The sequence below is a fragment of the Canis lupus genome, chromosome 7 (genome assembly GCF_003254725.2).
Source record: "Canis lupus dingo isolate Sandy chromosome 7, ASM325472v2, whole genome shotgun sequence".
Lineage (NCBI taxonomy): Eukaryota > Metazoa > Chordata > Mammalia > Carnivora > Canidae > Canis > Canis lupus.
In genome coordinates this window covers 48,345,447-48,361,355 of record NC_064249.1, presented here as the reverse complement: position 1 = coordinate 48,361,355, position 15,909 = coordinate 48,345,447, and the positions used below count along the sequence as shown (strand labels likewise).

Here is a 15,909-nt window from a genome sequence, read left to right as displayed (position 1 = left end):
TTGCATAAGTGAAGATAAATTGTATAGGTCTTAAAAGTCCCTTTATATGGTATCTTTGAAGGATACTCCCATCCCTTACAAGAATCACTTTAGTAGTAACTACAGATGGTCATCTCGTCCTTACTTCTGAAAATGCCTCCTTTCATGTAAAGCCCATAATGTATGCAAGGAGTCGAGTCTCTTACTGTACAGCTAGAGCATTAGAATGTTCTTTCTCTTACCAAACCGTACTTAACTCACATTAACCCCGTCTTTATTTGTTTTTCCCCTTGGAGTTTCATGGAATAATCGTTCTCATCCCCCTCTTCCTGTTAACTGTTGAGCCCCTTGGCTTTAACACTATCTCTAAGCAAACAACTTCCAAACTTACAGCTCTGTGTACTTCAGTCCATTTCTTACCACTTACTTGGTATCCCAATTATGTGGCCAGTTATAAAAATTGTTCCCTTCTTCCACTACCTGTGTAATAATACCTGCTGCTCACTTCATTTTTTCCATCTCAGTAAATTGCAGCATCATCCATCCAGTTGTTCAAGCCCCAGGCTCAGGAGTCTTTTTTTTTTTTTTTTTTTAAGATTTTATTTATTCATGAGAGAGAGAGAGAGAGAGGCAGAGACAGGCCGAGGGAGAAGCAGGCTCCATGCAGGGAACCTGATGTTGGACTCAATCCCAGGACTCCAGGATCACGCCCTGGGCCAAAGGCAGGCACTAAATCACTGAGCCACCCAGGGAGCCCCACCAAGGAGTCAGTTTTAATTCTACTTTTGGTGTCATCTCACATATCAAATCTATGAGCAGAATCTGGTCTACTCTTCTCCAAAATGGATTCTGAAGTTACTCAACTCTCTTCATTTCCACTGCTTTGACCCCATTTGAAGCCATCAACATCTTTTGCCCAACTATTTGAATAAAATCCAAACTCTTTACTGTGATAAAGTTATGGCTTGCCCACACTGACCAGTTTGAATGTGTGAATGTCAGACCACTCTTGCCTCAGGCAAATGTCCTTGTTTTTCTCTCTGGAAAGCTCTTATCTCAGATCGTTGCATGTCCAACTTTGTTATTCAATCTAAATTCAAGTGACATATCCTTAGAATAGCCTTTTCTAACTCTGGTCTGAAATGGTATGCTTGCCATACCACCCTTCTCCATTACTCTGTTATTTTGTTTTCTTTACTAGCCAAAGCTCTCTTTTTCAGATAATTTAAAATTTAACAAATATTTATTGAGCACCTACTATGTGTCAGGTATTGTTCTAGGTTTAGGGAATACTAAAAAGAACAGAACAGATACAAATCTAGGTCCCTGTGAAGCTTGTTGACTTCTAATCATCATCACCTCCTCCCATTCGGGATGCAGGTTCCATGAGAGCACAGGCCTTGTCCATCCAGGTTGTTACCATGCCTCCAGAGCCTTGAACAACACCTAGCTAAAGTGATTCGTAAATCACTATTAACTTAATGAATGAGTAAATATTTCTGCTCTCTGTGTAGTCTTTTCTTCTCTGGGCTAAATAATTCAAATTTCTTTAGCCTTCCACAGAAAATAGATTTGAAATTACTCTTAAAATGGTCTCTCAGGTAAGAACATTTTTGTTTTGTTAATATTCTTGCAGGTTATGATACCAAGAATTTAACACATCAAATGTAACAATACATCAGATGTGTCTAATTATTAATATATACTTAACCCTAATAATTCACATCATCTGGAATTTAATATATTCAGTTTTAATTAGTGTGAAAAATTATCTGTGGTAGAAATTGCATGTGGGAACATGTCTGTCTCTGTCAAGGCCAGGCAGTCCCTTTGGTAACGAGAACCAAGGAATGCCATGGAGCTTCTTGCCAAATTTGCCAATTTAGCAAAGGATATTTATAAAACATTACAGTGTGTTTGGAGAGAGAATGTAAATTGGGAAAAGTTTTCCCGTATTCTTCCTTAACTCTTCATCTTCAGTTAAATTTTTAACCACAAGAATCAAAGTACCAAAGTGATTCCATTTGTTTTTGTGTTGTAATCATTTTATAATTACAATGGAATTGTTCGTTGTATAGAGTGGCATTACATTTATAATGTGATTTTCACATATTTTGTCTTTCCTTTTGAAATTGATAAGTAACAGACCTTTTTCTTTTGGACTTTGAAAATTGCTTTGTCGTATGTGTGTATGTGTGTGTTGACCAGGGATATTTTAAGAATAAGATTTGGAAAGTGGAGTCTATTTAATATACTTCTGTGGTCCAGGCTAAATGGAAATGGAAATATAAAATTTCAGAAACAGGAAGTTTTAAGTGTCTTGTCACCAGTTTTCCACTAGAGGGTGCTCCAAAATTCTTTTTAAAAATCTAAAACTGCTAGGTGAGAGATATATTCTCTTTCTTTTGAAACATTCCTTTTAGTTATTTTTTCTTAACTAGTTATTTAGTTATTTCATCCATTTATGTCATACAGTTATAATTTTAAGTCTTACTAGGATAAATGTTTTTAATTTTCAAGTTCAGTTTGAATGAAATTAGATTATGTAAGGAAACACCAATTATGTGAAGACAAACAAGTATAATGCATTCCTTAACTTCTAAAAATTTATAATGATTTATTTTTTAATTTTTTGTTTATAGTTATTTTTAAATGAAAGTATATTTAAAGAGGTTTTAAGTTATATTATGTACAGTGTAATTAGACTTTGTATAGTATAGACAACTGTTATATATTTAAAGTGATTTTTGAATGAGGTTCATTGCAGGAAATACACTTCAGTATTTGTAGTTAAAAATGCCTCAAATATCATGAAGCCCTTCCGTTGTATATTTTGGATCTGTTATGCCTTCAACCCAGACGATAACATGTTAAAATTTTAGACTGGTTTATATAACATTCCAATCTCAGTCTTAGTGGAGCAATTTTCTTAATAATAAATAACATTTCTCCCATTTTTCAAAGTAAAATACCTTTGGTCTTCTGTTTTGCCAGTTTGAGTAGATTTAGTGTTTATGACTCTGCTTTGGGATGAAAGTGGTTTAGAATGGTAATCAGAGTTCCACTCATTCCCTGTATGTCCAGTTCCTAGGTATGTGAGATGGAACAGAGAGGAAGAAGATACCTAAATTTCATTTTATTGAGGATCTCTTGGGGATTTGCCCACAACACATTCTTCTACCTATAAATTTAGGTGGGACACAAAAGAATTAGATTGATAATTTGAGGAGTGTGTGAAGGAAAATGTTTCACTGCATAGAAAGAATTGTAAAATGTATACAACAATAGTGTGAAAAAGTGCAAAATAGAAGTCTCGATTCCAGATTTCCCAGAAACTTTTGCCAGTATTTATTGAGCTGTAGATACTTCAGCTTGGTGGAAGTATCCTCAGCTTGTCCACCAGAGGGCAATGTGTATCCACCATAAATGTGAAAGTCAGGAAATTCCTTTGTCAGTGTATTGCCATGTGATCACTTATAACATTGTTTTCCTGAAGCAGATTTGGAGTGAATGGTGTTTCACTTATTAATGTAGTGATATAGCATTTTCTGGGCAAGACATTAAAAATTTAAGCTCTAGAATGGGATTGGAAAACATGCAATTTTTTTTTCAGAGTTGGTGTCCTTTGAGGAAGTTTGCATTTATTTATTTATTTATTTATTTACTTACTTACTTACTTACTTACTTACTTACTTTTATTTTGTTGAGGAGACTTTTACAAGTTTATCCAGGGTAATTCAATTGTGGAAGGGCTCAAATGGAACATGATTTGAGTTTATCTCAGTTCTAGGGGAAGTTTTTTGTTTTTGTTTCTATTTTTTAAAATTTCAGGAAAAAAAAGGACCAGTATAAGTGAAAAACTATTGTTTATGATATACAGACTTTACAATAGGGTGAACATTTAATATTAGTTTATAAGTAACTTAAAAACATTCACACATGAAAACAAGAAGCTAGGTGTCTCTAGTAATGGGAAAGTTCTGTATAGGTCCTAAGGATGGTTCTTACAAATATGGAGTTGTCCATTTTTTGTAGTTAGAAGAGTGGTGGCTTTTTTTTTTTTTTAAAGATTTTATTTATTTATTCATGATAGTCACAGAGAGAGAGAGACAGAGACACAGGCAGAGGGAGAAGCAGGCTCCATGCAGGGAGCCCGACGTAGGATTCGATCCCGGGTCTCCAGGATCGCGCCCTGGGCCAAAGGCAGGCGCCAAACTGCTGCACCACCCAGGGACCCCGAGTGGTGGCTTTTTATCTGTCTTATAGCACTTTAGAGTAATAAATACTGTTTGAACCTTTTGTCAGAAAGCTTGAAGTTGAGAAAGTCATTGTTATCATAATTGGGCACTTTTCTGTATCATTCTTTAATTTTATGTGAAATTCACTTCCTTGTTTAGTTCTGAGGAACAGCCTCATATAGGAGTTAATATTCAGGCTCTAAAGTAAAAATTTTTGGGTTTAAGTTTCCCCTCCACCATTGGGTAATTTTGGGTAAGTTGTTTATATCTGTGACTCAGTCTCTTTTCTGACTGTGCAGATAATAACCGAACCTCTCTTGTGATAGTGTGAAGGTTGAATGAGATAATATGGTAGAGTTTTTGTATGTACTGAGCATATAGTAAACATTCCTTAAGGCTGGCTAACTGTTATGGTTGTTTTGTTTTACTACCAGAAACTAAGAATGCTTTCCTTTTTTGGCTTATGTAGGTTTTTTTTGAAATCATGGTTTTAGACATAAAAAATAACACATTTCAGAAATTCCCTTTTGTCTCAAGTGGCTCTTTATTTTAGTAGTATAAGAAGGTTTATTAATTAATTTATTAATTAATTTATTTTTGAGGTGGGGTCAGGCAGAGGGAAAGAGAGAGGGAAACAGAATCTTAAGTAGGCTCCAGGCCTAGTGTGGAACCCTGACGTAAGGCTTAATCTCATCACCCTGAGATCATGACCTGAGCTGAAATCAAGAGTTGGATGCTTAACCTACCGAGTGCCCCAGATCCCCCAGTATAAGAAAGCTTATAAAAGAGACACAGTCAATTTGATTATTGATTTCATCTTATTCTTACTGTATTTTAAAGTAAACTTGATATATTTTTTTTAATTTTTATTTTATTTATGATAGTCATACAGAGAGAGAGGCAGAGACATAGGCAGAGGGAGAAGCAGGCTCCATGCACCGGGAGCCTGATGTGGGATTCGATCCTGGGTCTCCAGGATCGCGCCCTGGGCCAAAGGCAGGCGCCAAACCGCTGCGCCACCCAGGGATCCCTAAACTTGATATTTTGAAAAGAAACATGTTTCTTTTTTCCTCGGGGAAGCACAGTAGTTCAAAATCTAAAATAGAATTTATTTACTATTCAAATGGTGATGCTTCCTAAGCTATCTGTATTTAAGTTAATTAGTTTGGTAGGTAAAATATACTCTAAAATATAACTTATAGATTAACTTTCTGTATTTATTTATTCCCTGGAACTTGAGAAAAGGGAGCATAAAAAGTTTTATGCAATTATTAGGCACCCAGTAAATCTTTTAAAAGGAATAAATGAACTAAGTTTTTCATGTTATTTTCACCCATCTTTAGCTTTTCTAGAAAAATGTTTCCTACCTAAATTTATTTTTCCTATAGACCGTGAATGTTAGTATTATTTGCCAGTTTGATTGGTTTTTCTCAATTGATGTATGCAAAAGAGAACCAGGCACATAAGACCACCCCTTTTAATCCATAAATACTTTTTTAGTCTTTATTAATCATTACTGTAGATGCTTAGGTAATGAGAAGGACTTACCTTCATGTGAATAGTTTTTTTTTTAGACATTATTTAAAATCTGAGCTTTTGAAAGTTTCTTGAATATTCAGTATCAGAAAGTCAGTCTTCTTATGTTTACTGAAACCTACCATAAAGAAAATGTTAATAGTTTCTATAAAGGGTTCAGGTTTTCTTTTTTTTTTTTTTTTAAGTTTGTTTTAAAAAACATTATTTATTTTCATTAGAAGTAATGAAAAAATGATAAAGTGCTATCTACTCTTTGTGCCTAAGGAGCTGGAAATTACTTACTTCATGGAGAAAGTAACTTAGTTTGAGTCATGAAGAATGTATGGGTTTCTGTGGGTTTCAGACAAGTGGAAAAAAAGCACACATTCTGGTAAAAATACTCAGAAGCTGAAATAAACAGTGCCTTTGCAAGTAATATATAGGTTGGTTGGATTAGTTTAAGGTCACATTGTAGAGACAAATCAGTTTACGTCCTTTTGTATCACCTTTTATATGGCAAAGCTTAATTCAATTATTGTAGTAAAACTAGATTGGATACTACTTTTTTTTTTTTTAAGTTTTCTTATCAGGTGACCTATTTCTTAAAGCTGAGTAGACACTGTATTTGTTTTCTTTTGCAATAAATAATTTTGGAAGGAATTAGATTTTGATATACTTTAAAGCATTCAAGTTCCACCATGGACTAGCAACCATAAATTAGATTAGTAAAAAATTACTACATTTTTATAGTGACCCTTTGAACAAAAAATGTGTCAAATTTTAAAGTAATGAGGTTGTACAACACAGGGAAACTGTAACTATTAGTATTGAATATGAGTTTTAATTCATTGAGATGATTCACTTTGCCAGTGTCCGTCCCCCGTTCCCCCCCCCCGCCCTGCCCCCCCTGCAGTGACCTAACTGCAGTTGAGAGTTCTGTTTGTCAGTAAAAAAGTCTGTGAGAAGTCCTCAAGCTTTGGCTTATATCAGTATCATCTAGAGAGCAAGTTAATACAGATTGCTGGGCCTCAGGCTCAATTTCTGATTCAGTACATATGATAGGGTTTGAGAATTTATTTCTGTAGCAAAGAAAACTACCCATAATTACTTGAAAAGATTATTAAAATTGTCCTTCCTTCTTAAAAGTCCTTATCTATTTGGAGGCAAGATTCTCTTACTTAAAACAATATATCATAATAAATAGAGCAAATATGAGAATCCAGCTGTCTATTAAGCCAGACATTAAAGAGATTTGAAAAATCTAAGGAGTGCCACTCATCTCACCAGTTCTTTTTTTTTGTATTAGAAAATAGTTATTAAAAAAAAAAGAAAATAGTTATTAATCAGGAAAAAAATGTTTTAATTTTGTTGATTTATTATTTTTAGATTCATATCTCTAAAAGGTCTCAGTTTTCATTTTAAATGCAGTAAATATCAATAGAGGTAGCCCAACTAAGGCTTATGTTGGATCTTTACTGGTTTTTAAGAGTATAAAAGGTCCCTGAGACAAAAAGTTTGAGAATTCATTATCAAAGGCCATTTTTTTTGTTGTTGTTTATCTTCAAAGGGTTTCTGTTCTGCTTTAGACATTAAAATAGTTCTCCAGAAGAAAAGAATACTTAAAGGAACAAAACCTACATTGGCTTTAATGATTGTAGGAAAAATGAAAACATAGAAGATTTAAAAATGTGTTTTTCTAGAATAGAAATGGACCATAGAATCGCATATACTAAAATGTGGTTTGCCTCCTTTTCATTAGTTAGCTTTCTTTTGTGCCTATTCTTAAGAAACCTAAGATCTTAACAGTTGAATGTGAAAAAAATTATATGAAATATTTAGCAGATAATTGGAATGTCTATACTAGTCTATAATTAGGTATGTCTTACTGTTCTTCATTACTCAAAAATTATTACTGAAAAACATTTTGTTACTGTGCTTTTAGCTATAAGTGAAAATAGCTTTAACCAAGTATATTCTAAGGCTTAACTAACTAATAAGTATTGGGAGCATTGGGAGTGTATCTTAGGGAGTATTTTTAATTCCAAAAATAGAGGTTCCATTGTATCAATAAGTAGTTGTTCCCCATCTTCTCTGTTTCTAGGTTTCATGGTAAGACAACTTCAATATCCACATAAGAAAACATAAGAAAAATACAACATTTATGTAACACAGGCATTTTGTGGAAAAATAGTAAAATGTCAGGTTGTTTGCAAAGAAACTGAAGAGTGGGAAACTTAAGTTAATAGAGTAGAGTAGAGTGGCAGGGAAGAATATTTGAATTTTGGATTGTGTGGGATTTTCCAAAAAATAGAGTGTATTATGGAGAAAAGAGAGTCAAAGAGAAGAATTAAGCTTAGGTGTAAAAAAATGTAGTAAGTACAGCTTTGAGGTTGGTCATATATAATTATTAGATAGACAAAGGGAAATTAAAAAAAATAACCTCTACTATGAAATACTATTTACTTCAGCAGTGTCTATTCTCTTTAACCCAAGAACTACACTCTGGACTACAATTTTAGAGATAAGTTAATGTCACTTACTCAAATGACAAGAAAATTTAATTAGCACCTCTTATTCCCTTTGTACTGCAAGTCAGGGACAAAAGGCAATTACAACCAGCATTCAGTTTGTTTTATGTACACTTTAACTCTTGACTGTTAATAGATTTGTTAATAGATTTGAATAAGCCCATACCTCCTGAATATCTTGATTAAGCATTTTTTTATTTCATGAAGTGCATGTTTTAAATCATTACAAGTTTCATTTTAGACATTAACTTTTAAAGAACCATTCCGTTTGGTATCAACGCGGATGAATTTTCTTAAAACATTAATAGCCTCTTTTCAGAATACATGACTCTTTGAACTTGCAAAACATAATAATGGTTTCATTGTTAGATATTGAATCTTTTATGCCTTAGAATTAAGGAGTAATCCTGTTCTTTGAGAGTTTTCTTACAAGAAGGTTAGAAATATACTCTCCATTTGCAAGCAATGATGCAGAGCTGACATTGGAATTCCAGTAATGGGTGTAGTGAAATGGAGAAAAGTGGAGCTAAGTTTCCTATTAAAGGATGGAGCCCATTAAGTAAGGCATGTATGATGGCTGATACAGTTTGATAGTAGGATAGTATGATTTATTTTTAAAAATCAGTTTTGAATCAAAGATGGGTCAGATAGGTTATCTGCTCAAGTGCTATGTATCATTAGAAACATATATTGGTAATGAAACAAAACATTTTGTTTTGAAGATTCATTTATTTCACAGAGAGAGGGCTTGTACGAGTTGGGGGAGGGACAGGGGGAGAGAATTGTCAAGCAGACTCCCCACTGAGCACAAAGCCCAACATGGAGCTGGATCCCATGACCCTGAGATCATGGCCTGAGCCAAAACCAAGAGTCAGATGCTTAACTGACCGAGCCACCCAGGTGCCCCAAAACAAAAAATTATTTAAAGAATTAAACAAAACCAAGGAAAGTTTACCTCTACCTATAATATTGTAAGCTTCTCATCTCTTTTCCTCTTGAAGAGTAGAATGGTATTCGTCTAACAAGTGGGACCTTAGAGTGAGAGTAAAGCACAAAATGAAGTGCTTAGCTTAGCTGAACAGAGAATACATGTATTGTTGAAGTCAGTGAAATCCTTAACAGAATTTGATTAGGGACTTTTTACCAACTCATGGAAAATTCAGTGATTTTATACTCCCTTGAACTTTTAAAGAATTAGGAGACAATGCTTCCCTTGTAAGCACTACAGTTATCAAACTCCTTATTCTAAAAATTGTTTCTCATCTTTTTTGGAATCATGGACTTTCCCTGGGGAATTTGGTGGAGTCTATGGATTTCCCCCCAAAATCAATTTTATTGTGGCTAGGGACCTGTGAAGCCCATTTTGGAATTCTGAAATGGTGTTTTTCAATCATGAGTAATACACAGAATTGTTTTAAATAGAAGTGAGATCCATTGTATTGACGTTACATTTTATAATCTTAAGTATATATAATATAAAACCTGATGTTGACTTCTTATGCATCTACTCTTCTATAACTATAAAGTAAAAACAGGTTTATGAATTAAATCATGTTACAGATTAGCAAAATGTAATCCAACAACATTAACGTGACAGATGAAATAATATTGACACGAAATTGTCATTTGTAGTATGAGTATGGTATAGATAGTATAGTATGGGTTCAGAGTGCTGTTAATTAATATATCCCATGTGAATATTCTTAAACTACTTTTCTCTACTTGAACTACTTTATAACCTTCATTTGTTCAGGATGTTGTCATGTAATTTCAAGGTATAACCAATTGTGCTTCTGTTAGTGTTAGCCTGAAGTAATTGAAGTAGCCTTGTTGTTTAATACTAACCCAGTCCAAAACACTGAAATCACAAGGTAGTACTAAGTAATAAGGATCTAGGTGATCCAGACTCAGCATCTGGTAATTTTATTATAGATCTTCATGGAAATAAACATACAAAAATTTTAAAACAAAACAACTTCCCATAAGAACTGTTTTCTAGAAGGAAATTTCTTGTATTAATGTTTTTAAAGTCTAAGCTGTAAATGTGAATTTGAGATAACAGTGGTTATCAGAATAGTGCAAAATAGTCCAACTAAGTGCTTCTGAATGCTAGGCCTTATCCTAGGTTTCAGTACTATACAAAAATAAAGCAAGATTCTTGATTATAAGACTAAATGGTTCAGGAAGAGTTTAACCTGGGGGAGAAAGCTAAATGAAGAAATAGTTTCATTACACACTTGGCTGAAGTGTTTTGATATGAATAGGTGGGGTAGGAGCCTCACTAGTAACTCTTTACCAGATGGATGCTGATGTAGGTTGCCCTGGTGTGAGCTAGAGAAACCATTTCACTAAGCTGTTACTTTTTATTTTGAGAGCAAGGCTGGGGTGGAGGAGGGTTTGAGGTTGGGGGTTGACAAAGCCCTTTTTCAATTCTCTTCTGGTTCCTTGCTCTCTATATCTAATTATAATTCTTTATCCCTCACCTCCCCCAGCTGTCATTTACTCTACTTGATATACACATTCGTTTAAAAAGTTCTTTAGAGACTTCCATCAGTTTTCCAATTTGAACAGAACATTTTAATCCTGGTATAAGCTTTAAAAAAAAAAAAAAGACAAGGAGATGATGTGGATAAATGGAAAACTGGTTTTCAGTAGAGTGGTTACATTGATAATGGCCACTTATTCTATAACCAGATGATGATAGTGTTTAAACCTTTGGATACTCATTCATGTGTAAGCTGTTGTTTCTCTTTACATATGAACTTTATATCATAGATGTAGTACAATGTCCACTGTCTACTCCAGACAATTTTCAGTGTAGTTTTCTTTGCTGTTGTTTGAAAACAGTACCAGTATCTACTTTGAATTTTACTTAAATTTAATATCATTATTGCCTTAAATTTTCCTTAAATTTGGACTTTTAAAATTATCTGGCCTTGACAATCTGAAGTTCTTTCTCATTTTCACAGTTGTATAGGATTTCCAACTTACTGTATTATTTAGTTTTTCATTGTAAGAACAATGCCTGGGAGGAGTGGCAAATAATAAGACTGCTTATCCCTTTAATTCCTCGCACTTGTGATCTCAGATATAAGAGACGTAAATACCAGTTCAGTATATTTTAAACATCTTTAAAATGGTAGTTATTAATGTTTATTTTTGAACAGAGTTCAGCATTTTAATTTTTTTAAAAAATGGTGATTGAAGTATTGAAGTTAAACATTTGTAAGTATCTTTAAGAGATCTGGTCATTAGATATTAAATAGCTTGATTTGGTTTTGCATTCAGACTAAAATGATTTTTTCCTCTTAGGGACATAGCTTCTAAAATGGGACAAGGCTATGGATGTAACTATTCTTGACTTAAACGAAGTTTTTTAGTTATTTTGCTTGACACACTCCTCTATAGCTTAGTTGGAAATAATTGCCGTAACAGTAGACATTTAGACTGTTTCCTGATACCTGATCAAGTGAAACAAGGTGTCAGTTGTACTCAAGAGCAGTTACACTGCTGACTCAGAGGGCCCGCCATACATTACTGTTCACTTGGGACTCCAGGGCCACATCTAGAGTCAGTTCTGTGCCCATCATTGTTTTATATTTCCAACAGTGACTAAATGTTGGAGGATAACATTTACAAGTAACAGTAATAATGCTCAGAGAAAGAGTAGAGGTTTTAGTTAATGTGTTAGTGGATAGAATTGATGTATAAAAATATTTTACAAGATGGCAAAAGTATATCCAAAGTCAATACATGTACTTGAAGAAGGAAAGTTTTTGGCTGCTGCCCTTGAAGGGGATGATGGGTTGGGGTACCTAAGCTTCCCAAATACAATGGTGAAGGATAGGTTTTCACATAAAACAGGTTATATATTCTAAGACAAACAAGAGTGGGCAGATTGCACTAGGGAGATTTTTGGATAGCTTTTTAAATGAATTAATTTCTTCATTTGATAGTGAGTGCTTACTGACTGCCAGAAACTATTCTGAGGCTGGGGATACAGCAGTACATAAAATGAGCATAAATGTCTTCTTTGGGGGGAACTTGGGTTGTGGGATCCTGGCGGCTACTTTTTTTGTTAAAATGTATGACTTTTTTATACTACTTGTAAGTCAGAAGATGCTTTATGAATTCAATGGTGAATCATTCTCTAAAGTGAATGATCAGTCACATTCTTACCTATCTTGTCTATGAGTTTAGGTAACTGTCCTAGGGTTTGTTGTCATAGCACTGCAGCTGTCTTCAGCTCTCGACAGACATAAATATTGTGACTTCCTACTCTGAAGCTACTGAGTAACATGGATTAGTTGAAAGTGGTTCAGATGAAGCTAAGAATGTAATTTGAAATTTGGGGGATTTTGTTTTGGCAAGGGGAATAGTGATAAGTTAAAGGATTCATCTCAGGAATACTTAAAAGACAAGATCTTCTGCTTTTGAATGGAGTTTGTGTAAACTTTTAGCATGAGAAATTTGCTATAAGATACTAATTTCTGCTAATACCTTAAAAAGTTATCTAGCCTCCAGCTGTCTTTGATTCTGGAGATCTGAAAGTGGAATATAAATTAATATTACTCTGAGATTATTTTAACTGCAGTTTCATCTGAATAAATGTAAGTTAAAATGAACTGTAGTATACTCTGAAGATCACTCCCAAGCCTGAGTTAGATGATTAAACAATTTAATAGACTTCATCATGAATTACTATTTTTTATGGAGACTGCTTATGCCAATTATATGACCTATCCCCGTCTTAGTTTTTAAAGATAATTCTGGAAACAAATGAGTTTCTCATCAACATCCAGGCAAACTTTTCCACATAGACTTCGGATATATTTTGGGTCGCGATCCAAAGCCTCTTCCTCCTCCAATGAAGCTGAATAAAGAAATGGTAGAAGGAATGGGGGGCACCCAGAGTGAGCAGTACCAAGAGTTCCGCAAACAGTGTTACACAGCTTTTCTTCACCTTCGAAGGTAAGTTAATTTGCTTGATGTAAAGAATTTTGATAATTTCATTTTGTAGAGCAAGAAGAGTTGTTTAAATGTATACATTCTTTAGCATCACTCTTTTCCAGAATGACACAGGGAACAGTATTTCTTAATGCACATTTAATGTTTATTTTGATGAACAGTCTGATAGCAAAAGAAAAAAGAATTTCTTGCTTTCCCACTAATTATATGATTACTAAATCCCACCAAATAGGAAGCTGGCATTATATAAGATTAGGTGAACATGGAGGTTTCAAAATCAGTGGGTTAAAATCATTTTAATAAAATATGTTCTGTGTGCTTTGCCAGTGCTGGGAGAGAGAAAAGATTAAGCAGCTTCGTAACCATTCACATCTCCCTGAAGCCAGTCTTGAAGGATTATAATCACGATATTAAGTTCTTTTCCGTCTCCCAAGCTCATTTCCTTCTTCTTTATCAAAGAATGAAGCATTTAGCTGGTTTAAAGTGATACTAATCCATTCATTTTTATTCTGTAGCAACATTATCAGCCTTAGTTTTGGTGGCTCTTCAGGAGCTCTGAGAAGTTTGTTAAATGATGGAAGAATAAATGTTACATATAATTTTGTCTCTTTTTAGCACCTCATCAGTTATCCTGCTATAAGACAGTTGATTTTTCTCTATCCCTTCTTCTTTCTCCAATACCATTCTATTTCCGCTTTCTTCATCCTAGTTTACTTAGGACTTAACATCATATATCATCAGGGAAAAAAAATAATGTTTGTTGTGATGGTTAGTAAAAAATGACAGGATCATTTGACCTAGCTTAACTTTGCAGAAACCCCTAGCCCAGGAGACGTACCTTCTTTCACCTTTTCCCAGTGAAAATATAACCGACACATAATAAGTTGCCTATGCATGTGGGCTCTGTCTTGTCTTTGTAACCTCGGCTACTCATACAGTGGTTAGAACATAGACATTCTGTATGTTTATTAAATGAGAACCTTTGGTATCTATATGAGAACCTCCAGAACTTCTGCTTCGTATCTGAGATGAGACCATGTTCCTGGGTGATGTCGATGCTGCTGGTCCTAGGAGAATGGCTGTACTCTGTTAATCAGATTTCATCTTTGCAGTGACTCATTAGGCCTTCATTGTTAACTCAGTCTGTACCATGTGTCACAAACTATGCCGTACATTTTACAAATAGCCACACTATCCTTTAGGTGGCAGAGTGACTCAGTTTTACTGACCAGAAATGCTAAAAGAATAATGCTAGAAGAATAATGAGAAGATCAGTGCTCTTTGATTTGTCTGGTGATACAGAAGCACTTTCAGAGAGATGAGATGAGAGTTCCACTTTAATATCTGGGATTTTTAATTTAAAATAGTCAAAGCCTACCAAAAACTAGATGGAACCATGGCATCTCAGTGACGAGGCAGATGGAATGATATGAAATGATAACTAGAGAAATGTCACAGGTGCTCTATCTTACTGAAAGCAGAAGGAAAACAATGTGCTTTATAAACTGTCATTGATAATGGATTAGTAGCAATTCAGTAGAATGAGAAAACAGGCAGGTTATTAATGTGGAGCCAAAGTTAACTTTTATCACTACTAAGAAAAATCACTAAGATGAATCTAAGTAAGTTTATGTTAAGTCTTCATGAAAACTTTATTTTTTGTTTTTTAAAATTTCACTATAGTTAAGTTGGACCCTAATCTTTTGATCAGCATTTCTTTTTTTAATTTTTAATATTTTTAAAGATTTTACTTATTTATTTTGAAGAGAGAGAGAGTATAGTGGGGAGGGGCAGATGGAGAGGGAGAGAGTCTCAAGCAGACTCTGTGCTGAACACAGAGAGCTGATGGCAGGGCTCAGCCTCATGACCCTGACACCGTGACCTGAGTGGAACCTAAGAATGAGATGCTTAACCAACTGATTTGCCAGGTTCCCCCAATATTTATATTTTGTTATATTTTAGAATATGGTTTTGTTAGTAAAAAAAATTGGCTTTATGACATAAGAATGAACCTGATACTTAGAAGTTGTGTTTAGAGCTAAGATTATTTGGCACTTTTTAAAATTAGGGTTTGTAGTAATGACAGACCACCTTCTTTCATGGTTTTTGTTAATGGCTGATCGTTTTCTGCAGCAAGAAACCATTCACTAACATTGGACTGTGTAAACACAGCAGTCCTTTTTGAACTAAGTAATGAATGATTGCAGTTGTGTAGATGACAGAACACATGTTATGGTGTCGTTATGATTTTCTTGTAACAAAATACATGATGAATCAGTATCCACTACACCAGTAATTAGTTGGTAAATTTGGTTTTTGAATGCTGTCTCATGGTAAGAGTAATGCTAAAATATTTTAAATGTCCAAGGGAAACATAACTCTTTCTCTTAACCCATGTCTATGCCAAACATTAATAGACACTTAGGATACAGAGATGGCCTAAATTTTTCAGTAAAAATTCTGAAATTGGGAATGCATTCGAAAGTTTTTACATTGAGAATGTTTGCATAATTACCAAATGGCCATGATGTTATATTGATCATACTTCCTTTCATCATTAGCTTCACTGTTCTCCCTCCTTCAAGTAGTATACTTATTAAATAAATCTTTTTTTAAAAAAATAGGATTCTTTTTTGATATTTGTTGGATGCAAAGTGAATATACTGTAGGGGAAATAGACC

The 15,909-nt window shown here is 34.2% G+C and overlaps 1 protein-coding gene across 2 annotated transcripts in view; it reads left to right on the top strand.

The window, feature by feature from the left end:
- The window catches only part of PIK3C3 (phosphatidylinositol 3-kinase catalytic subunit type 3), a 137,679-nt gene that overhangs the window by 101,527 nt on the left and 20,243 nt on the right, over positions 1-15,909 (top strand). Inside the window, exon 22 of one of the 2 annotated variants that reach the window (XM_025429020.3) lies at positions 13,063-13,231. In XM_025429020.3, the coding sequence (XP_025284805.1) occupies positions 13,063-13,231 (169 nt within the window). Of the gene's footprint in view, positions 1-13,014; positions 13,232-15,909 lie in introns of those variants that run through there. The other variant, XM_025429021.3, reaches the window with a different exon arrangement.